The 25,505-nt window shown below is 40.3% G+C and overlaps 1 protein-coding gene across 6 annotated transcripts in view; it reads left to right on the top strand.

Annotated features, from left to right (window-relative positions):
• ARHGEF28 (Rho guanine nucleotide exchange factor 28) overlaps positions 1–25,505 on the top strand; it is a 297,368-nt gene that overhangs the window by 263,136 nt on the left and 8,727 nt on the right. For all 6 annotated transcript variants that reach the window (XM_080682721.1, XM_080682719.1, XM_080682718.1 and 3 more), the window contains 2 exons: positions 2,773–3,258; positions 4,591–4,891. In XM_080682721.1, the coding sequence (XP_080538847.1) occupies positions 2,773–3,258; positions 4,591–4,891 (787 nt within the window). The remainder of the gene's footprint in view (positions 1–2,772; positions 3,259–4,590; positions 4,892–25,505) is intronic.

Genomic DNA, 25,505 nt, shown 5'->3' with positions numbered 1-25,505 from the left:
AGGTTTACCGTTCTGAGTACTCAAAACAGAGTTTATTCTTGTATTATTATTTATTCATTCTTGGATTATTTTCCATACAAACCTACCTTTGTCCCACCCTGTATTTATGAATTCAGTTGTGGAGAATTGGCAATTTTGCAATGATTAGTCCTCATGTCTTTGAACATGTTAGTCATCTCTTATTTCATGCTCTGCTGGGAAGCTTTGTGATTATCTTGTAGGTACTGTTTGTTTGTTTTTATGCTAAGTTTATTTCTAGATGTTTGTCTCGTTGTTCCTATTGTGAAAGGAGAATTTTTTTTATGCTTCCCCAGTGGTGGTTGCTGATAAGAAGGGTCTTGATTTTTATATGTTTATTTTGTAACTGGCCACTCATTGAATCTTATATTTTAATAATTTTTTCTGTTGATTCTTTGGAATATTCCAGATAGAAAGTAAAAATGTGAAAGTAATGTTATTATGGCTATTTTTCAATAATTATATCAGTTTTACATTCCTGGCTTGCTGCTTTGGCTAGATTGAACTTCTGAAAATGTATTAAATAACAGTGGTAGTAGTAAGCATCCTTGTCTTGTTCCAGATTTAGTGGGACTGCCTTTACTGTCTTACATTAGACATGCTGGTTTGGGGTAGATGTTCTTAGAGATTGCATTTGTCACGTAAAACAAATACTCTTTGTTCTCCATTTTAACTGAGAGGGGATATAGTCAGAGTATATTTTCCTCATTAACTTTGGGGAGATAAGAACATTGAGTATCCTGGCGTGTGTTGCCTGATGAAAACACAAAGTCATATCTCTTATTTTCAACTTTGATTGCAGCCAGCCCTCTGTGGGTTCAAGGTTCAGAAGAGCCAGCTGACCTAAATGGCCTAATCTTTGGTTGAAGCAACATAGGATTCTCTTAACCAAAGCTTGTTAGCTGGTCTCAGGATACGGGCTCTGAGAGATTTCTGTTCGGGGCACAGACATCTCTTGTGAAGCTGAGTTTCTTACGCAGGCTTGAAGTTTTTACGTGAACATTTTTGGATCACATGAGAATGAAGTATGGTGCTTGTGTTAGGAGAGCGGAGTTAGACGAGGTACTGGCAAAGCAGGAAGGAAAGGCCACAGAACCACCCCAGCAAAGAGAAGTTAGGAGAAGTGAACTGGGAATTTCCCTAAAGTTGAAAAGCAAGTGCTGTTCTCTGTCCTAATTAACAATGTCAACTTTAAGTGTGAAAATGAATACAACCCAATCTTCAAACTCTCCCTCTCTGCTGAGAAGAAAGTGCTCCTCTCCGAAATGGAAGTAGATGTGAGGAATACTTCATGGTAGCACTTAGTCTCTTACATGGGAGTCATCTTTGCTTATGGTGGTTTGGATATGCAAAATATTGGATTTTTGTTTGTTTCACTGTACTGATGCCTGAGATTTGTTAGAATTAAATGGTGATGTACAGGCTACAGTTTACCCACCAGGTCCTCAGAGTCCTGAATGGCTTATTATCTCATACTAAAGATCAAAGTAACCAGTACCTGTTCTCAGTGATCATTGCTCTCTTGGTAATAACTTCTAAAATACATTAACCAAAGATTTGTGTGAATTTGAAATTTTAAGAATTCTTTTCAAATTTAAAAACATGAATTTTATTTCAAAAGACCCCAGTGAAAACATTTTTGAATCTTATTCCAAGATAAGTACCAATTTAAAATATACCTTACTCCTTTGACCTTCAAAAGTGTGGGAAACTGGTGATCTAACAAAGAACTAATGGTCAAATCCCCATCTTCCCAGCATCTGTTACATGGACAGTTTTAAAAATTCTTAGGAAAGAAAAATGTGAACTTATCCCTAAAAGAGTAATAATTTCTCATAATGAGTCAAAACACACACACATACCCAGTATGTGGCCATTTCCAATTAGTCCCCTCTGTGCTTCTTTGCACTTTAAGTGGGAACTTTTAAAATTAAAAGCTTCCAAGGGTATTCACGGATATTTTTTTTTTCCTGTGGAATCCTTCCAAATCTTGGCAGTTACTTCCTGTGATGTGGCCAAAGTTTTCACAGGCAGATACCGTAACTCAAGATGTTTTTTTAATCTAGTTGGTAATATCCTCTGGGCTTTAGAGTATCTATGTTTCCTTAACCATTCCAGCTTCCTGTTAGCAACTGTTAAACAAATGAATTTCAGCTTAATGTATGGCCTTCCTGCTATCATACAAAGAAATAACAGTAACGAGACTAACTTTACCACCTACATACCCTAAATATATCAACGGCTATTCCTGGGCATTATACTATAAAAAGGTTATTTACCGAAAGTCTACAAGTGGTCGAGTTTTATTGTTATGTCTTCATATATGCAATGTAGCTTAAGTAATTTCTGGCTTGAGACTCAAGTAAAAGATACTACCGGGTTTATATATAGATTCTTAACTTCTCATGAATTCTGAGAGAGCGTGAGATTCAGAACAGGAATGCAGAGTCTTGTGAATTTATGCACTGAATTCTCGTTCAGAAATATTATCCAAAGCCAGCAACAAAGCCCACTTCCGGAAGCAGGGGGTGCCTGTTGCTTCTGTGCTTCGTTCTTTTGTGTATGAAGTCCCAGGTCCTGCCCCTGGGAAGTGTAGACAAGCCTATCTGAGTGCCAAGGCTGCGCTTTGGAGGTCACCGGGAACAAGGACAGCGATAGCAAGAGAGTATAATCTGGCCCAGCCTTTTGTGTTGGAGGTAGTTCCAACCAAAGAGCAGACAACATGGAAGCCTTCCTCTCCCTCTCTGCCCACAGGCTGCCTTGACCATCCAGGACAGCCACATCGAGATCCACAGGCTGCTTCTCCAGCCGCAGGACAGCCCGTCCCCGGGCCCCTCCTTCCGAGGCAGCCCCTTCCAGGACCCGGACAAGCACCGCAGCCTGGAGAAGCGGCGGGAGCAGCTGGCCGACATCCCCAAGCTCCAGCGCCAGTTCCAGCAGGACCAGCGGCGCTGGCAGCGCAGGTGCGACCAGCAGCGGCGGGAGCAGGAGGCCCGGGAGAGCTGGCTGCAGGAGCGCGAGCGGGAGTGCCAGTCGCAGGAGGAGCAGCTGCGCAGGAGCCGCGGGGAGCTGGACCTGCAGCTGCAGGAGTACCTGCAGAACCTGGAGCAGCTGAGGGCGGGCCAGCGCCTGGTGGAGAGGGAGAGGGGCAGGATGCGCGCCCAGCAGAGCCTGCTGTGCGGCTGGAAGCACAGCCGGCAGAGCAGCCTTCCTGCGGCCTTCTCTCCGGGAAACTCGGAGGTACGGATGGATCTTCAGGGCTTGCCAAGGCGGTGTGGAGGGCAGCCGCTTCAGGGACAGGCTCACTCGCTGTCCTGTCTCTTTGCCTCTTGTGTAAGCGCTCACGAGAGTTATTCAACATGCAGAAGCTGGGAACTTTCCCAGAAAGTGGACATGCGTCTTGATTTGAAATATGGGAATGTGAAAGGCCTTGGTCCTGTGGGATCATGGGCCGTTGTAGATTGAGACGCCCTTCCCCAAGGGAATGAACACAGAATCGCTGTCCCAGCAAGAGGAGGCTTGTCCTGGAGGCACCCCACCGTGAGCATGCTGGTTTCCGTAGTGGGGGGCCCCTCTTCATATGGTCTGGCCTTAGCCTTGTCTACAGGTTTACCTCTTAGTGGATCAGTCCGCTGTTAATGTGCATATAGGTCCCGAATTTAGCAACTATAACACTATTCTGTTATTCCATGCTTATGCTCCTTTTGTCATGTTGACCTAGTCAATCCCAAATCCCTTTCACTAAGAATGGTTCACAGGAGTCTACTAGCTAATGACTGGGCAGAATAAAGCCTTTCCGAAGATTCTGTGTTCCACTTGCACCCTCTCTAACCATGCTTGGCAATTCCACTTGTCCCAGGAGTTTGCTTTTCTGTGCTATGTGCAAATCTATGCTTTTTTTTTTTTTATTGATAGTATGTAGCGCTGTAAAAGTGGATACGCTTGTAAGAGAGGTCTGCTGTATCTGACCTTCCTTTCAAGTAGGCTAAATTACATTTATTGCAAATACAAGTGTGCATGAATATGTTTTCAGCTTTTTTATTTAACAAGAGTTAAATAAAATGCTGCTCTCTCTTAAAATAAAGTGGAAACATTTGAATGGCAGAGAGCACTACTGCATGTGTTTTTAAGCCTCGTCTTACTGATTTGAGAGAGAGAGGGGAGGGGAGAGAGAGAAACATTGATGTGAGAGAGAATCATCAATCCGTTGCCCCCCATGTGCAGCCCGATTGGAGATGGAACCCACAACCCAGGTATATGCCCTGACCTGGAATCAAATCCAGCAACCTTTCGGTGTACAGAATGATGCTCCAACCAACTAAGCCACCCGGCCAGGGCTGGTTTTCTTTGTTCGTCTGTTTTGTTTTTTAAAAGATGTGCTGGGCATAGTGAATTGAAATTACTAGCTCATTAAAGAAGGGCTGGAAGGAAGGAGCCAAGGGTAATGTTCTTCTTGATTCACTCTTATTAAAATGTTGACTGCTAAATTCTATTAGGAATAAATACTTTATAAAACGTGTTCAAATGCCTGGAGAAATTATTGGTTGTTTTTCTTTTTATTTTCTTACACAGGTAATGGAACTTAATCGATCTGAGAGTTTACATTATGAAAATTCACTCTTCATCAACGATGCTTTAGTACAAATGTCATTTAACACTTTCGACAAACCGACTCCACCAGCCATCCACCAGGACGCCGCTTACCCCCCCAATATATCTAACTCTGACTCAGAAAGGACTAGTGAAAATCAGGTAGACCTCAAGACGGATGTTTCTCAGCCCACGGGCGAAAACCATGAACTATGGACAGCCGCTGAGTCCTGTCATCAGACAGCCCCCCTCCAGCAAAGCAGCGAGGATTCTTGTCAAAATGGTAATTAACACTTTAAGCATCGTCTGTATAGTTTCAACAAGAAGCTGTGCCTGTCTATGGTTGGCTCTTTTTTAGAGCAAATCTGAGTGGGGCCCTAGAATGGGAATAAATTGGTGCAGATGAGCTGGAGTTTGTGGCATAAACTTCTCTTTGGGGAAGTCTGGGGACTGCCACCACTGTGAGTAACAAGACAAGCATGTTTGGAGGGCTTACAGGAGGCCAGCAAGATGCTAGGACCAAACAGAGTTTTCAGGCCTGTGGGTTAAATGATAACTTTCTCTTTCTCTTAAAAGTGCGGCAACTTGATATCTATTCCTCACTGTAGATCCTATCACATCCAGATACACATACTTGTTGACTCTCAGAAATAAAAGATATGGTCAGGGTTTGTGGTAGGACTTTATTGTCTATCAGGGCAATTTCCTGTAACGTTAGTGAAACCTGTATTGCTATTAAACATCCAACATGAAACTGGTAACATCATTTGTCACTGTAAAAAAAAAAAAAAAGGCGTTATGTCTCCATAAGTACCTCGTAATAACACAATTTGCTAATCCCATTAAAGCATTTGCCAAATATCAGTGAAAGGCAGCTCAAGTTACCAACTCCACATGAATCCAAAAGATTTAAATCTAAGTGTGTTATAAATTGTTTTCCGTGGGATATGAGGTAGGGAATGAGAAGAACTTGAAACCCCTCTACCAAAAAACAGATGGCATGCAATAGAATAAACAAATGGTTGGCCACATGGATGTGAACAAAATCACTGACAGCAAAATGTTTCAGAAACATGAAACAAGCAGCAGTATAGAGACCTTCAGAACTGGGCACAGGCATGTTCCCATGCTTGATACAGATTCTTAGTTTGTCCGTAGGGTAACTTTTTAGCACTGGAAAGTTTTAAAGCTTCTTTGAATTATTATTACTAATCCAAAAGATGTTGATTTGTAGTAGTGGATCATTCTTTATAGTCACTGCTAAAACGTTCTTACTTCTTGCCAGCATATAGGAGAGAGTTAAATATTGCTTTAAAATATCACTTCAAATATTTTTTAGATAAAAAATATACAATGGAATATTCATTGGGACTAAATAAAATGAAGAGTCAGAAAGAATTTATAAAACGTAACCACTTTAATATATTACTTTGCAACTTGAGGATGATGGTGACCACACTGCAGAATGCCTCTTCTAGGTCCATGTTGCTTTACTGCTTTGACTCATTAACTTGCTATTTCCAGTGCCTCCAACGTTTTTGTCCGTGGGGTTTTGCATACTGGCTGTGGCATAATTCAAAAACTCAGTTTGAGTTAAACCACATTCAGCTTTTGTTTAAAAGAAGAATTTCTCTCATGCTTTTTGTGTATCTCCCATCTTTTTCTATGGCTTGTGCTTCAAACTAGAAAGCTTTAAACATTTGGCAGCACCCTTGCAGGAGATAGAAAATGTACTAAGGAAATAAACAGTGATTATACACAAAACCAGGTCTCCACATGCTCGGAATTAGATGTAGCCAAGGGAAATGCTGAGAAAAAGCACTTATGCTTCAGATATTGTATGTCCCGTGTAGGCCAAGGACACTCGGGCCATTACAGAGGAGAAGAATCAACTTTGGCTTAAATCTCAGTGTGTGCTGTTAAGCGCCCGGAAATGCAGTGTGTGCTGTTAAGCGCCCGGAGTTTTGCAACTAGTTGAAAAACCCCTATTTATATTTGTTTACTTGAGCATGATAAGCAGTTCCTGGAGCAGAGAAAAGAAAGTCAGAGATAAGGAGGTGATAGGGAAGTGGAATGAAAATTGGATATATATTCTTCAGAGGCTTGTCAGGGCCAGATAAAATTGTTTGAACCTCGCCAGAGCCTTCACAGCTCATCTAATTGAAAGTAGCACAAAATAATCCCCTGATGTCGGTCTTCCGCGACCCTGCAGTGCTCTCCCTGCATCGTTCTGGGGGCAGCACTGGGCTGGGAGAAGCAGGCCCAGGCTGTGCCGGTGGAGGGGACAGTCCCTGTGCTGGCATCAAGGACAGCGCAGTGCCACCGTCCCTGCTTTCACACCTGGCTGCCGAGTCTTTGGGTGAGTGGTCCCCACTCGTGAGGACCCAGAGCTCACCGTGTTCAGGCGAATAAAATCTGTCTCTCATGTTCCTGCTGGTGTATTTTTTAAATGTGCATTTAAGCATGATCCGATTAACACAGCACTGAAGAGCTCATCTGTAGGCTGGCCCTTCAGGCAACGCCTAAAGACAGGCTTGCTCTGCTGTTTGGTCCAGCACTTGGTGCACATGACCAGCTCCATCAGTGGAGATGTGAATTTCTGGAACAGGATAAGCCAAATGGAAAAGTTTGTCTGTAAATAAAATTCTCAAATGTGTTTAGCTGTCACCTAGACTGGAGTTTTCATCGGTCTGTTCAACCCAGCCTCGCCGGACGTTTCTCTGAGCTCCGCGTGCTCTGGTTGTGATTGGCTTCTGAATTGCTCTGTCACCACCACAACCAACAGATGACACCAACTTTCAAGCGCTGCGCTAAGGTTTCACATGGAGAGACTCATTTACTACAGCAGTCCTCTGAGATGGTTCTGTGCTGATCTCCATTTGAGAGGGGAAACTGAGGTACAGAGAGGGTCAGTGACTTGCCCAAGGTCACCCAGCTAGTAAGTAGCAGAGCCAGAGATGAACCTGGGGAAGACGGGGGCTCTGGAGTCCATGCTCTTAATCATTACCCTGTAAGCTGTTGATTTCTAGAAGGCTGTTTGGAATTAGACGTTTTAGAGAAGTTGGAGCAGAAATAGAATACATCGGGTTGTAATGCCTAGCAGGATGTTCAAGATGAAGAGCTGGGTGGTTGTTTTCTTTCTCTCCCTCCCTTTAATATTAGCTTTTGGAAAATCTTTCTAAGTCTCTGGGATTGCCGTGGGCAATGCTCGCATGGGTTCTGAGCACCTTCAGACACCATAAATACCCGTTAGCTTCACTCTGCCGGGAAGACACCTTTTCCTAAGGATAGTTCCTCTCAGGATGCCTAATGATAGCCCCAGGTTACTTGTATATATTTTTTGAGGTAGCACTTGAGAGAACTTTACTTTGCAGTTTTGGAAGCTGTTTCGTGAACAAAATTCTTGGATGTTTGAATATGATATCCAAATTGGAATTTGGTTTTATTTATAGAGGAGGGGATGGTTAGTTTAAGAACTTAATCTGCACTCCTCTGAGGGACACTAGCCAAGAGTACAGAAAATGTGAAATTTTTGAACAGCGTAGTCCCTGTGGGACAATTGCTATGTAATTGGCCCCATGAAATGCTCAACTGTGTTACTCTTTTTAAAGGCAAAACAAACAAAGAAACACTTTATTCCTATGAGGTTTTTTTTCCCTTCTAGCTTTAGATTTCTAGAACTATTTACTCAATGCATCTATTAGTTTATGATGTTTGCCTTTTTCATTGATCAACAGAGAAAACACTTCATGGTATGAAAATTAATCTGAAATCTTCTTATTCCCCATTTTCAATTATATTTTTATCTGTACATCAATTTTTGCAGGCTACCTGAAATGTTTCTCTTCAATGTAAAGCATTATGGTTTCACCATGCATATGATACAATTTAAATTAAGAGCCAGATTTTATGAGTTAGTCATGTAGACGTTGGAAAAAGATAATAACTTTATGTTTGAATACCAAAATAGTGTTTCCCTTTGCTACATATTAGAATTTAGTGCCCATCAAAATACTTTCGAAATCCAAAGCATTTTACTCAGAATATTTCATCTTGGCAATGATTTTTTAAAAAATACAGACAGCTGTGTTGAACTCTAAAGGACTTTTTTTTTTACACATGGAAAGAAAATAGAAAATTTCCCAATAAAAAGCAATGTTGTAGTTAGCATTTAAATAAGTCTTTAAGAAATGAGTATATGATAATTTCTAATGTTTTGCAGCTATTCCATAATTCAGAAATGGCACTGTATTTATGTGGAAAGGAGCTTTGCCAAAGACCTTTAGGCAATTTCCCATAAAACTGAAACTGGCATTAGGTACTGTCAGCTTCAGTGACAAAGGTGTATTTGACAAGAAGGCTGTATGCGTTTGCTGGGGCTGCCATAATAATGTACCACAGACTGGGAAGCTTACACAACAGAAATTCATTTCCTTACAGTTCTGGGGGTTGGAGGTCTGAGATTGAGGTTTCCTTCTCTCTGACTTCAATGGTCTTTCCCATGCATGTCTGTGTCCTAATTGCATCTTCTTCTAAGAATACCAGACCTGTTGGATTAGGGCCTTCCCTAATGAGCTCTTTGAAGGCTCTATCTCCAAATACATTTTGAGGTCATGGGGGTTAGGTTTTCAATATATGAATTGGGGAGTGGGGGCATACTTTAACCCTTACCATAGGATAAAATGATTATAAATTTTTTTCATTGCAATATTTTTAGGTGTCATGAAGGCTTTGATTATTTATAAATATAACAAAGTTGAACTATAATTTACCTATATTGTGAGCTTTTTTGACTTGGTTAGAAAAGTGAGTTTAACTTTATTTTTTAAAAATGGCATAACAGTGAAATTGTGATAAACATATGTCTATATGTTTATAGATATAGGTGTCTGTTATCAAGCCTATGTTAACTCATAGGAATTAGGGCAGCAAGTATTGAGTCTGTAGATTCATTAGGCTGCATTTCCAAACCAAGGCCCTAATTAGGAGCTTTGGGAATTTTGAGCTCTCTTTATGATCAGGAAGGATATTAGATGCCTTTATATTGGATTGCTTAAATGAAACCAGAGCTGAAGGGTTGGAAACATTCATTTTGACAACAAATTATTTAGATATATTTATGGGAGTTTGTATAAGTCAAAATTGGGAAATCATTGGGCAACTCTTTATCTTCTACAATCTCGACTAAAACTTTGGGTAACATTTTAAAGGAAACTGTAATATTGCTGGCTCTCAGTAATCTACGTCTTGACAAGAGTATAAAGGATTGGGCTCAAAGGCTTACTTTTAATCTTTCTCACTGACTAGTGTAGATGACTGACTTTCTCCTTTTGCAGATTTTGTACCAGGAAAGGGAAACATGCCATTTGCTTGTAGAGCCTGGTGAGCCACTGGTGCTGCCTGCCAACTTCCTGATTGCATAGTTCTCTGGGGGCAGATTGACTGTGTGAGCCAACTGGGCCAGGGCCATCCCGCCTAGCGCACAGAGCCCAGGACACAGCAGGAGAGCAAACCAGCAGGTGGGTGGATTCAGAGGCAGCCAGCCAGCCATGTGGCTGCCTGTTCCTCCCCACCCTGGGCTCCAGTTTGGTTTGAACAAGCTGCTGAAGTGGGAGTCCACTGAGTACAAAAGATTCCAGAGGTTAGGCCTGGCCTTGGGTTATCCTTAGCTTAAAACATGAAATATATATATATATATATATATATATATATATATATATATATATATATTAAAACACACACACTCACACTTGTACATATACACACATATATGCCATCTGTGGGCCACCTTCTGGACTGCTCTACTACAGTGTGGCAGTGTGGCTTTTATTCTCAAAGTGATTAAGGGTTGCGTCTGGAAGGGAGGTTTGTAACTATTTACATACCAAACATGCCTAAAGGATGAGGCATGCTCCTGTCAGTCACAATGACTTGTGGGATAGTGATTCAAAACTGGTAAAGGAAGCATCACCCTGTCCATAGATCAAAATCTGGGGACTGTCTCCTTCCTCACTCTTTGTCCGCCCAACCATGGAGATTTTATTTTGAGGGCTTGATTAGAATGTGGAGTGTTCAGCTGAGGACTGTTATTTTATATTTCCCTATGAAGAATGTGACCATCTGGTTCAGAGAGTGGCAAACTTTTTCTTAAAGGACCGCATGGTGAATATTTTAGTCTTTTTGGGCCATGAAGTCTTTCTTGCATATAGTCAACTCTGCCATGTAGCTTGAAAGCAACCCTAGACAATGCGTAAAGAATGCGATTGGCTGTGTTCCGGTAAAACTTTATTGATTAAAACAGGTGGTCTAACTTTGTTTTTCTTCACTTAAATTGAGGAGGTTATACTTCTCCTGGTTTGGGAAGCATCTCTTATTAGCACTTACCATAATTGTAATTAATTGCATGTGTAATAATTTACGTAATGTCTGTCTGCCCCACAATAGAATCAGCTATGAGGATAGAAAACTCCCTGTGTCTTCTTTAATTGCTCCATCACAAGCACCAAGCACAGTGTTTGGCATGTAATGAACATTTGATAAATATTTAGGACATGAATGAAGGATAAGGTTTGCACGCTTTGGCAGAAATGAAAGCAACTATGAGCTTGTGCCACACAGCTTGACTTTACTGAGGCATTGGAAGAGGTCAAGAAAAGCTAGTAGAGCTATGGGGTGTGATGCTTGTTCATATGGGCCAGCTAGACAAGTGCCTCAGGCAGGCTAGCTCCCCGAATCAAGTGAGTTTCAAACTTTTGTAAGATGAGTGTACGTTAAATGGACTTCTTTGTTTGTTTGTTTGTTTATTTTTGACATTCTGTATTATTTTATATTAGTTTCAGGTGTACAGCATAGGGATCAGATAGTTATATAATTTATGACGTGATCCCCCTGATAATTCTAATACCCCCCTGACACCATACATAGTATTCCCGATGCTCTGCTTTACATCCCATGAGTATTCTGTAACTACCAATTTGTACTTCTTAATCCCTTCACCTTTTTCACCCAGTCCTCCAACCCCCTCCCATCTGGAATCCCTCAGTTTGTTCTCTCTCTCTCTCTCTGAGTTTGTTTCTGTTTTGTTTGTTTATTTTGTTTTTTAGATTCCACATATCAGTGAAATCATATGGTATTTGTCTTTCTCTGTGTGACGTATTTCACTTAGCCTAACACTAGATGGCATTCTTAAAATGTCAGGGTAACTGCAAGATTTCTTGCCTTTAATATCTTAGTGAATTCTAGGTAGCAGACTTTAACAATTACCAACTCTTCCTCATTAATGTGGAAATAACTTTGTTTACTGAGGTCCAGTCCTGTTGATCAGTTTGGGATTGGCACTCTGTACCACTCTAGAGAGCGTCTTTTTATAGGAGTTACTTTTTCATTTAGATCATCATATGTATAGTCCTATATGGCCATGCATAGCAAATAAAAATGTAGTGTTCTCCACAAAATGCTTTAATTTGTTCTAAGCAAGTAGAAATGCATCCATTGCTGTCATTTTAGGAGGATGGCACATAAACAATTTAGCATTTAATTGTTGTATTAATAAGTATTAGTCAACTTATCTGTTCGCTGCGGTATTTCTTTTTTAACCATAAAGTAGCTCCAACACCAGTAAATTAAACATGCATCGCTAGCTCAGCATCAATGAAACACTTTTGTAAACGCTTTTTCTCCTGCTAAATCCTATTTAACAGTCCAGTGTATCTCCCTAGGCAAAAACAGTTAGTATTTGTTTAGGTAAATACACTCCTATAATTGGAACCAGTTCCCCTGGCAGACCTTCTACTTGTCAGCTTTCAAATATGGCCTGAAATATCACACTTTTTTTTATAGCAATCTTAAAATTAAGTTTAGTGGCATCTTAAGAAATATATCCCTTTGCTTCACCCCAGATGAACTGAAAGGCACCTATGTTCTCTTGGCTGGTCAATTCCCAGACACAGCTGGCTGAGGGGAGAAGTCTTATCCTGTTCTTCTGCTCGGACCTCGAGCCAGATAATAATTAAGCTTGGGCCTGAGTTTTGATTTGCAGAGATGTTAAGTTGCCATGATCAATCACTGCTGAGTTTCCTTGGATAGGGGGCCTGGGTATCCATTCTCTTTTTGGATGAGATAATTAATTCAATTTAATTTGATATGTTAATGTTCAGTTTGAAAATTTACCTAAGGAAAAATGTAGTCTTATGAGGTTTCCAGTTATGCTTATAGGACTCTGAGCCTTTTGCTGAGCAATTTCACAGTGAGGCTGTGCAAAGTTATTTTCATGGGGACTGCCTTCCACAGTTCTCTTTGTGCAGCTTTCATCACACTGCAGCCCTTTCTTCCTGCAGCAAAACATGCAGAACGTTTGGTTTAAATATGGAGTATTTGGATCCTCCACCACAAACACAGGAGACGCTGCTTCTCCGGGGAGGTGAGGCCATTTTGGAAGGAATGGTGCTCTAAGGCTTTGGAAGCAACATTTACAAGCAAAACATTGGCAGAGTTCATTTTTATTTAATGACCTGCTTCCTACCAGTGATCTTGGCATCCTGTACAGTGATTTGCAATCAATTAATCATACAGAATGTTGTAACACCGCAAGAAGGGCATTGCACTCTGAGACTCATAAATCCACCAGCAACGAAAACAGGAACTGCATGCTCAAAGCCCTCTTCATGTGAAACCCAAAATAAGAAGGTGGTTTTAACACTAAGGTATCTTAGCCTTGGTACGTTCTTATAGATTCTGAATTTTGAAGTTCCTCTTTCTCAAGGATGGTGTGGCCTTTTCATGGGCTCTCAGAACCTGAGTCTGTACATGTTTGCCTCAATCACATTAGACCCTGGTCAAGTAGATGAGAGAATTCTGGATTTTTCTGGATTACGGAGAGAAGGCTATGGTATTCGTTCCCCCCTACCCCAAATTCAGGGCAGTCATGCTCAACAGTGGTAGGCCATGTTTTTGGATATCTTTGTAGGAATGATTCAGAAAGGAAGCATGTTCCCCTACAGGGAGTACACTGACATTTGCTAGAGGCAGATGGCAGAAGATGGGCTGGTGTGATATTAGCAGTCAAAGAGGTTTCGCATACTTGGCTTTGCCAAAAGCTTCTGGAATCTGCGTGTTTAGGATCTGAGGCTTGTATTCTTGTCATTTCAGATGTGCCCTTAAAGTTAACTGTTAAGCTATGCTGGATTTTTTCTCTTATTTTAGCATAGTAAATATGGGGCTATTACATATTCTTAAAATTATATAAGCTTAAGTGTATGAATATTGTGTTGTCTGTACTCGCTTCCATATGATTCTATTTGGAGGATGTTCTTATAACTAGAATTTGGAAGCTTGATGTATATTCAATTTGATTACAATGGAGCCTTCTTTTAAGAAACCAAAGGTTTTCAAAGCTCATATTAGTTCCAATGAATAGGTTAAACGTCTGACTCTTGATGAATTTATTCCTACTAAAGTTGTGCTATTTTTGATTACTTGTTCATTTATCCAGATTTGCATGACATTATACACAAGTAGAACTCATCCTATATTTTTAGATGCTTGATGCTTCTGTTCAGCATGAGCTCTAAAATATATTCACCAAGTTTGCATATGCAGACCGCTTTTTCATGGGCACATCGGTGGGTAGGAGAAAGCACAAGGAACAATTTTGGCCAACATGTGATGGTCTGTTGGTCTGTGTGTAGTCATGAGATCATATTTTGCATTCAGGCTCCAGTGTGAAGAAGTGCAGTTGCACACGGGTATCTCCCTGGGGACCATGCACTGGATCATACCCCCCTTGGAAGGAGACTCAGCAACACTGCAAGGGGTCAGATATTTAGCTTTCTCTTAAGGTACTCAACTACCTACATAGATTTAAAAAATTTTAAAGTTATTTTATGCTGAACAAGCAGCCTGAGGTAAAGTGTTGTGAAGGATCAAATACTAAATTCATCTTTTATGAGCTCCCTCTGCTCTGAGAGGCCTTAACGAACATGGGAAGTAGAGGGGGAGAGGCTGAATATGAACTGTGTAAGCCTAGAAGCAAAGAAAGTACTGAGGGAAATCACATTCAGATTATCCTACTCAAAGAAGTTATCATTGTTCCTGGTAAGAATATGGAAGCATATTTGCAAATCCTGCTGCCAGTAAATTAAAATATTTCCTCTTTGCATTCATCAGATAAGAGACGTAGATACTGTATATTGATATACAGAGATATAGCAGATGTGTTTGTCAGATTCAATCTCTTGCCTACTGCAATACTTAAGATGTTCAGTTACTCACCCACACACACCTAGACATGCCCACCTACCCACATAGAGACAGAATTAAATGTTTATTTTTATAAATCAAAGTGGGCTGAAAGGCAAAATATTTATTTTCTTTTTTTTAATTTATTTTTATTTTTTAAAAGAAACCTTTATTCAGATTATTACAATTGTTTCTCCTTTTTCCTCCCCATAGCTCCCCTCCACCCGGTTCCCACCCCACCTTCTGCCCTTACCTGCCCCCCACTGTCCTCATCCATAGGTGTATGATTTTTGTCCAGTCTCTTCCTGAACGCCCCCCATACCCCTTTCCCCCTGAGAATTATCAGTCCACTCCCTTTCTATGCCCCTGATTCTATTATATTCACCAGATTATTCTGTTCCTCAGGTTTTTAATTCACTTGATTTTTAGGTTCGCTTGTTGATAGTTATGTATTTGTTGTTCATAATTTTTATCTTTACTTTTTTCTTCTTCCTCTTCTTTAAGAATACCTTTCAGCATTTCATATAATACTGGTTTGGTGGTGATGAACTCCTTTAGCTTTTTCTTATCTGTGAAGCTCTTTATCTGCCCTTCAATTCTGAATGATAGCTTTGTTGGGTAGAGTAATCTTGGTTGTAGGTTCTTGCTATTCATCACTGAAAATTTCTTGCCACTCCCATCTGGCCTGCATAGTCTCTGTTGAGAAATCAGCTGACAATCGTATGGGTGCTCCCTTGTAGGTAATTAACTGTTTTTCTTTTGCTGCTTTTAATATTCTCTCTTTGTCTTTTGCTCTTGGCATTTTAATTATGATGTGTCTTGGTGTGGTCCTCTTTGGATTCCTTTTGTTTGGGGTTCTCTACGCTTCCTGGACTTGTAAGTCTATTTCTTTCACCAGGTGGGGGAAGTTTTCAGTCCTTATTTCTTCAAATAGGTTTTCAATATCTTGCTCTCTCTCCTCTTCTGGCACCCCCATAATTCTGATGTTGGTATGCTTGAAGTTGTCCCAGAGGCTTCTTACACTATCTTCAACTTTTTGGATTTTTTTTTCTTTTTGCTTTTTCGGTTGAGTGTTTTTTGCTTCTTTGTATTTCAATTCTTTGACTTGATTCTTGTGTTCCTCTAGTCTGTTGTTGGGTCTCTGTATAATATTTTTTATTTCAGTCAGTGTATGTTTAATTTCTAGTTGGTCCTTCTTCATATCTTCGAGGGTCTCGTTATATTTATCGGCCTTTTCTAGGATATTCTTGAAAAGCCTTATAACCGTGGTTTTGAATTCTATATCCAGTCGTTTGTTTTCTTCCATTTCTTTCGTTTGTGATCTATTTCTTTGTCACCGCATTTTCATTGCTTCCCTGAGTTGGTAGGGTAGATTTGTGTGCTAGGTTTCCTATATGGCCCAGTGGGTCGGCCTCCCCAGTTAACCTGAGGTGGATACTCTTGGTGCACCCCTTTGTGGACTGTGTGTACAGCCTTGCTGTAGTTAAGTCTTGATTGTTGTTGGTATCACTGGGAGGAATTGACCTCCATGCCAGATGGCTGTGAGGATCAGCTACGCTGGGAGAAGTTCAGTGCTGGAGACAGCCTTATAGGATTAGACTTGCCAAATTGCAAAAGCCTCTGTGCTCAGCTTGGATGGGGTGGAGACTGAGGGCAGAGCAGACAGTCTTGGCTTCCCGTCAGCCTTGCCCTTGCGCGTGCGCGCCTACAGACCTCTGCCTTCCCCGGCTCCCAAGTCTCCGCCCGAGAGTCCAAATTCTCCCCACAAGAGCGTGGGTCCCCAGGGGCTCACCTGGAACTGGGGTTCAGTACAGTCAGAACTGGGGCTCAGTGCAGTCAGGAGCTTCCGACTTCCTTCCACTAGGGAAAGCCTGTGGCAACCTCCGCAATCTTTGTGCACACTGGCTCGCGCGCCTCCAGACCTCTGCCTTCCCCGGCTTCCGAGTCTCCGCCCCAGAGTCCAGATTTTCCCCCGTAAGTGCGTGGGTCCCCAGGGGCTCGCCTGGAACTGGGGTTCAGTGCAGTTAGGAGCTTCCGACTCCCTTCTGCTAGGGAAAGCCTGTGGCAACCTCCACCGTCTTTGTGCACACTGGCGCGTGTGCCTCCAGACCCCTGCCCGCTGGGGCTCCCCCGGGGCTCCCCCGGGTCTCCGAGTCTCCGGGTGCCTTTCTCTCTACCTGACAGTCCAGACTCCCCCTGTATGAGCCTGGGTCCATGAGATTTTGCCCAGAACTGGGGTTCAGTGCAGTCGGAACTGGGTTCAGTGCAGTCAGGGGCTTCCTTCCCCCTCCCGCCAGAGAAAGTCAGCCAGGCTCTCAGCCGCCCTTTCTCTCTGCGCGCACCAAGACCCTTTGCCGTACCTTCAATTCTCTGTGAGCTTTTCTCTTTCCTTCTAGTTTTAGAATTTCCACTCAGCCAGCTTTCCTGTGGTTCTGGATGGTGTCCATTCTGTCTTTTAGTTGTAGTTTTGAAATTGTTGTGTGAGGCAGCAGTTTAGGTGCTTACCTATGACGCCATCTTGGTTTCTTTTTTCAAAATATTTATTTTCTGAAAAAATGTATAGTATTTCTATAAACATGTAGTTCTGCAAATTTATAGCACTTATGGTAATGGTTATTGGTGATGATTTTCATTTTTTTTAAGAGATGATTATTTTCAGGGTGTTTTTTTTTTTTAAAGAAATCATTTGCTAACCTTGAGAACATGATTCAGGAAAATTCAGAAAACATATTTCATGAAAGGCTTGATTAAATAACTGAATCAAGACTATCCCAGAAAACCCACTAGGGTTGAAACCTGCTTGGCAAATATTATTTTTGACCAAAATGACCAAGACCAGACATGTTTCTGTGAGGAAAGTAGGTGATGTGATATTTCCCTGTCATTCAAAGGTGAGAAGATAAATAATCCATCCACCTTCTCCCACCTCCTCAACCAAGTTTCATAAAAAATAGACTAAAAACATACTTTTCCAGTATAATGAACTTACATGAATTATCAGTACTTCACTTTTCAGTGAGGGATTTGAATGAATGAATACGTGAATGGATGAACAAATGAATGCATGAAAGAATGCAGTTGATTAATAGAACAATGGAGATGGTTGACCGGCATAGTGATTAATACCGAGGGCTTGGAAATTATGTCTGGGTTCATATCCAGCTCTGCCATTTGCTACCTGTGAAATTTCAAACAAGTGTTTACACTTACTTAGTGTGTTTGTTTTCTTATCTACAAAATTGGATTTCTGGTAGTACCTACTCTGTTGGTGGTAGGAGAATTACATAATACAAAACATAAAATACTTAGAAATTTGGGAGTACTCAATAGACATGGTTGTTACCAATGTTACTTCTATACTTTGTATTAAGAAAAGGGGTAATTCAGTATGAGGTGCACTGGGTCACTTGAGCCACTGGACTGCTCCCCAAATGGTTGCCGTGGTGACCTGAAAGACTTACTTTGTCTCATTCAGATATTTTCTAAGAAGATATGTCTCAAAAAATGTTCCATAACTCTAATGACTCTCACTAGGTTTTACATGATAAAAGGTTCCCATAGTCAGGTAATAGTGAGAAATGCTGGTTTGGGGACTGCACAACTTTTTCAGAACTTTTATTGAGCTTGTGTGTACTGTGAATCTCCAGAAGTGGCCCTTCCCAATCCCATTTAGCCACAGCAGTCTCCTCTCCAGCCCAGCACCTTGCAGGGTGACTATTTCTTGAAATACACTGGGAAAAACATTGACGTAAATATATGTTGAAATAAATTCATTGCCTGTGGCACACCCTTCAAACACATTTGTTTTCTCTCTTGGAACAGTTGAAATCTAAATGACATATCCCAACACAATTTACCACATGGGTTGTCTTTTGAAAACGAAATTCAACATGATGAGTTTAAGATAGAGCTTTGTTTGCCTGGCCATTGTGGCTCAGTGGTTGAGCATTGACCCATGATCCAAGAGGTTTGATTCCCAGTCAGGGCACATGCCCAGGTTGCAGGTTCGATCCCCAGTGGGGAGCGTGCAGGAGGCAGCAGGTCGATATTTCTCTCTCATCAATGTTTCTATCTCTCTATCCCTCTCCTTTCCTCTCTCTCTAAAATTAATAAAAACATTTTAAAAAGATAGAAAAAAAAAAAAAAGGTAGAGCTTTGTTTGGCCCCCAGGCTAGCATTGGGGCCTATGGATAAGGTTTCATGGACCGTCTTCTTAGGGCTTGTCTGGGTCAGCTTTCTTGGGATTATACAAATGTGCCATGTGCTAAAGTTAGCCATCCCTGATGCAGCACGGGGAGTTATATGTTTGGGCCTAGAGGACTGATCTGGCCTCCAATCTCTCAGCCTTAGTCTCACACTATTCTGTCCATTCTTACCTGTGGTCCAGCCTTTGAAGTTCTCTCACTCATCCAAAAGGGCAGCCCCCCTACCTTTTGTACATGTATATCCTCTGTTGGGAATATCCTCTCCTCCATTCTTTATTCCCAGCCTGGTTAACTCGTACTCATCTTTCAAGACTTAGCTCCGGACTCTCTCCAGAGCCTCTCAGGCTGGGACAGGACCCTCTCCTGTGTGATCCTGAAGTGCCAAAGACCCTTTATTATTTTCCACCATATTTTGTTACTTTCCCCCCTTTAGACTCCAAGATGTTTTTTATAATTTGATTGAGATAAAATTTGCATACAGTGAAATGCTCAGCTATTAACACTATTTTTCAATCAGTTTTTTTGGAAAGAATATCAGGGCACAGAATGTTTCCATCACTCCCGAAAGCTCCCTTATACCTCCCTCCAACCAATCCCTACCCCAGAAGCAAATACCCATCTGCTTTCCATCACCACAGGTTAATTTTGCTTATTCTCGAGTGGCATGGAATCAGCACTATGTACCTTTTGTGTCTACCCCACCCCCCAACCCCCGCCCCGCCAGCATATTATTTTTGTGATTCATCCATGCTATTGCATAAATCCAGAGTTGGTTCCCTTTTTTCGCTGAATAATCTTGCATTAATAAAGTTACCACTTACTTATACATTCTTCTTTTGATGGACAACTGACTTATTTCTAGTTTCTTGCTATTGTGGATAAAGCTACTGTGATCATTCTTGTACAAGGCTTTTTGTGTATTATGTTTTCATTTCTCTTAGATAAATACCTAGGAATAAAATAGCTCCTAGAATAGGTGCCTGTTTAACTTTTAAGAAACTGAAACAGTTTTTGAAGTGATTATACAGACTATAAACTTCCTGGGTGCTGAGATGAGATTGTGTTCAACCCAGTTCCCTGGTGCCTGGCCCAGTGCAGGGCACGCACTAGGCTCTCAGTGCTTATTGAAGAATGAATGGATGAGAGGCTCGAACCAGTTTTTATTTTGACATGTCCTCTACTAATCAACAAAGAATGAATGCTTTATCGTCAAAGGAATGAATAAATGTGGACTCATTCTAGGCAGGCAAAAGTCAGGGGCAGTATGGCTCCCTTCCCTCTGCTCCTGGGCTGAATTTCTTGTTTCAGGGCAGCAATACGTGCAGGTGAAGTCAAGTATGTAGACTTACAGGGGACCCCAGGAGGGCCCTGATCACCAGTAGCTGCCAAGCTTACCCCTAGAGTTAAAACTCTCAACACTCCCATTCAAGATCCTCCATAGCCTACTTTTCCCGCACCCATCCCTTTATTCATCTTCATAAACTCATATTGCAGCCAAACTTGACAAATCTTTTATTTTTTCCTACAGCATCAAACTCCACCTGAAACACCTCCACAGGAGGCATCTCTTCCTTAAATAACCTGGTTAGCCTTTAAGGCTCAGGTCAGATGCTGTCTCTCTGAAGTTTGTCCTGGTCATCACATCTGGAAACTCTCCCTCTGGAGGGCCTCTGATGTGGTGTCCAGCTTTGGGCAGTATTCATTAGCCAGTGAGCAGGATGTCCTGTTTTTATTGTAGTTATCTGGGTTTGCATCTTCCTACTCTATGAGGGAATAGGCTTTTTCAGGGCAGCGTGCTTTGTGGCCCTCAGCAGTCTGGAAGGAACGGGGACCGCTGGTCACTAAGGAAGTAGCTAAGACTACTCTTCATGATCCTTTCTTTTGCTGGCTGACTCCACTAAGGCAGGGTTGGGGAACCTTTTTACTGCCAAGGGCCATTTGGACATTTAGGACATCATTCCAAGGCCATACAAAATTATTTGGGGTCTAACATTTAACTAGCTCACTTCTAATTGGCAGGTGCAGAGCAAATGATTGATCAGGCCTTATCTGGCCCTCAAGCTGAACGTTCCCCACCCCTGCACTAAAGAAAGGTTAGGTTATATGGTAATGCTATGGCTCCTTGAGAAGAGGAGGAGGATAGTGTGCCAACTGGGGATTTGTATCTGCTGGTAGATAATTAAGGGGAAATTAGCGAGTTGCTTTAGGCTCAATTGTTAGTCACAGGTCACATGTCAGAAAGCACAGATATTAACAAGTCGAGGAGCTTCATGTGACATTTGTATGCATAAGACAATTTAAAATGGGGAGAGATGGCTCTAAGGAGGAGAGCAGTTTAGCGTGTGATGCATGTTCTCTTTTAATTGCTCTTTTGGTAAAGTCCCAATTTTGCCTCTCTCTGCAAACTGCCTACTTCTTTAATTGTATAATTTATAAAAATACCTATTTTAAATGTAACTTTCAGAAATATATTCTGATAACAAATATTAATGTGAAAAGAAGGCCAAGGGTGTGAAAACTGGCATTGAAGAAAACATTTTCTATATATGTTGTACTTTTAAAATTACCATCATTTTTGAGTGGCATAAACTCAAGGCTTCAGTTGGAAACGATATTTCAGGGTTTGGCTTCTTGGCAAATGTTATTTCACAAATAAGAATTATAAGCCCTAACCAGTTTGGCTCAGTGGATAGGGTACTGGCCCTTGGAGAAGGGTCTTGGATTTGATTTCGGTTAAGGGCAGGTATCTAGGCTGCAGGCTCAATCCTAGGCCCTGGTCAAGGCATGTGCAGGAGGCAACCAATCTGTGTCTCTCTCACATTGATGTCTTTCTCTCTGTCTCTTTCCCTCCCCTCCACTCTCTCTAAAAAAAAAAAAAATCAATGAAAAAATATTTTTGAGGATTAGCAACAAAAAAAGAATTAGGGAAATAATGTTTCACATTTTTAAAAAAGAATTTTATGTTGTTCTGAAAACAAAGTTCTTTGACATTTCATAGTTCTATAGTTGATCAAGAGAAAAATACCTTCATTTGTAGACCTTTCAAACATTGGATGCCTTCTTTTTTTGGCCCAGTAATAACATAATTATTAAAAAGTACGTAGAACTAATTAACTTGGGTGTGTTTGGTGTAATTGCTTGCCTTCTTCTGATTTAGAGAAAAACATTGGATTTTGTATGCTTAAGAATTTAAACAGCTGCTTTTCCCTCTACTGAACCAGTAAGAAGTAAATGCAGCATTAAAATTCTTGGGTTGATTTCCTGCATTATTCAGCTGGCAGAGAAGTGAATTCAATTTTTCTTCTCTCTGCAAAATGAGAGGCATAACTCTTTCAGTGTGGGTAGGTCGGGTCCTGCAGCAGGCAGTTTCCAGGAAGTCTACTTTACCAGCATGGTGCTGAGCCGTTCCTGGTCGCTACATCCTGCAGAGGAATTCAGAGCCATGAAATACTGCCCTGTCCTTGTAGCTGGAGATCTGCATGTCGTTCCATTTGGCGCACTTTTAAAAACTTGTCCCTGCTTTTTAGCAGAGACTCCAGGATTTGAACATCTTAATTTGTTTTGATTTAAAAATTGAACTTGACATATTTTTTGTCTACTTGAATGTATTATGGACAATTTCAGGCATGTTTAAAACTAAACAGAGAAGTAAAACAACCACTCAACTTCAAACATTTAGGTACTTATGGCCAGTCATGTTTAATAAGCTAGACTCCTACCTCCCCTCCCCCCGCAAAACACACACACCCTGTATTATTTTGTAGCAATACTCTAAAAATCATGTGTAAATGCTTACTGATCCATAACATTTCAGTATACATCTCTAAAAGATAACGCTCTATTTTTTAAGCTATTATCACACCAAGAAAAAATTAACAAAAATTCCATAATAACAACATATAGGCAGTATTTAAATTTCCAGTTGTTTCGTAAATGTCTGTATACTTTTTCCAGTTTTTTTTTACTCAAGATACAAATAAAGACTATAATTGCAATTGATTGCTGTGCATTTTAATATAAAACTTTTAATTATGAACGAACAGTTTCAAACTTACAGAAAAGTATAGGAAATATGTATCAGGCATGTATTTAATAAATGTTAACATTTTGCCATATTTGCTTTAGATATCTCTTTGCCTTTTTTAAAGAAATGTTACAGATATGAAGTTCCTTTGCCTTATTTTTTTTTTTCTATTTAGAGTTAGCCAATATTCTGTAATTGGTGTATATCATGTCCACAGTATGTTTTTATGCTATCGCTACATATATATATATATATATATATATATATATATATATATATATATGTATATATATATATATGTATATATATATATACAGCTATCTGTCTGTATTTCTTTTTTTAAATTTTATTTATTTATTTGAGAGAGAGAAAGAAAGAAACATAGATTTATTGCTCCACTTATTTATGCACTCATTGGTTTTCTCCTGTGTGAGCCCTGACAAGGGATTGAACCCACAATCCTGGTGTATTGGGATGACACTCTAACCAACTGAACTACCCAGCCAGGGCCATAAATAGTATATTTTTTGTTTTTAAAACAAATAGCCTATCCTTCTTCTGCCTCCTCTTCCCCTCCCCTTCTTTCCCTCTCCACCCATCCTCTCCCCTCTCCCTCCTTTTCTCTCTCCATATATATGAATATATATATGTGTATGTCTTGTTTTTTTTACTCAATGTCCATATTCATAAATGTAGCACCATTTTAAACTGCTGAATACTATTCCATTATATGAATAAATAAGAGCATTTTCATTACCCTACAAATGAGCAATAAAGATGTTTTCCGCTTTTTTCCTATTACAAACTATTCTCAGTAAACATCCTTTTGTACACATCTCTTTGTGCACATGATTGAGAGTTTGTTTCGATCCTGATGCCTAGAAGTGGTAAGGATGTCTTTGTTTTTTTTGCCGGATATTACTGATTTCTCTCTAAAGTTGTGTAATATCACTTTCAGCAGCTGTATAGGAGAGTCCCAGTTTCCTTGGCTACTCCCCAACACTTAGGACCGTTAGACTTCTAAATTTTTGCCAGTATCATGAGTAGGAACTAGTAGCTCATTCTTGCAACTCATACTTCCCTAATTTCTTAACTTGGTACCTTCTTTCCTACCTCTCCATAACGGATCAACAGTATTTACACACACACAGCACATCGAATACCTATCAGCTTCATTTTTCTTCTTGGGAATTTCCCTTTCACGATTCTCTGTCCTCCTGTTCCCATGTGCCCTTGTTGTTCCCTCGGCCTGCTATGTGGCTGTTTCTACCCCCCCCCCCCCCCCCGGGCTTCCCTGCACAGCTCTTCTGTGTTGGATCCTATGTCCTCAGTCCCACTCTCTCTCTGTAATGGCATATTTCTTTATTTGGTAGGCATAGCTCCAAATTCCCTAAGAAAAGGTGTAATGAAAGCAACTTTTTTCCAAATTAGTTGAAATGTCTTTTGCATTTCATTTGTTTATTTTTTGCTACTTTTACACTTGGTTTTTATAATATATCTGGGCTTAGAATTCTAGATGAAAATTATTTTCCTTCAGAATTTTGAAAGAGTTGATTCTTCACTTGCCATGGTTGCTGTTGAGAAGTCTGATGCCATTCTGATTGCTAACCCTTTGTTTGTAACTTGTTCTCACTTTTTGGAAGCCTTTAGAATTATATTTTTATCTCTTTCTGGATGAATTTTATAGTGTGCCTTAGTGTGGTCTTTTGTTAAAATCATTTTTGCTGGTTATGCATTAGGCTTTTTCAATCTAGAGACATATTTGTCTTGATTCTGGGAAATTTTTTCTTAAAAAAATTGTTTCTCTTTAGTTTTATCATACTGGAACTGTTTCTGGTTATAAGTTTGACCTCTTGAATCCTCTGATTGTTCTGTTATTGTTTTCCTTCTATTTCCATTTCTTCATGTTTTTGTTCTACTTTCTGGGAGATTTTCTTATTTCCTAATATTGCATTAATTTTTTAAAAATCAGCTAGCATATTTTTAATTTCCAAGAGATATTTCTTGCTCTCTTATAGTTCCTATTTTATGGACTCCTGTTTTGTAGCTAAAATATATTTTAAATAACTCTTTAAAGATATTAATTGTTTTTTTGGATGTTTTCTTCAGCTTCCTGTGTTTTGAGGTTAGGTCTGTCTCTGTGCTGGTTCTAGGCTCTCTTTCATATTCCATAGTTACCTACCGCTGTGGATTGGTATGAGGATTGAATTGAATGTTTCACTCAAGGGCAACTAATGTTAGTGTCTTAAAGAGAGAAGCCCTATAAAGCAAAACTCTCTTGATTTTCCATTTAATTCTCAGAAGACAGGGTTTAGACTAAATAAAATTTTAAGGTACTTTATAAACATGAGAATTTCAAATTGGCAATTCCCATGACTCTGATTAGATAGGTAGAAATTTTGAATCAGGTATCCACTATTTCATTCATCTTT

This window comes from Plecotus auritus (genome assembly GCF_963455305.1).
Source record: "Plecotus auritus genome assembly, chromosome: 7".
Classification (NCBI taxonomy): Eukaryota; Metazoa; Chordata; class Mammalia; order Chiroptera; family Vespertilionidae; genus Plecotus; species Plecotus auritus.
This window is presented reverse-complemented; position numbering and strand designations above follow the sequence as displayed.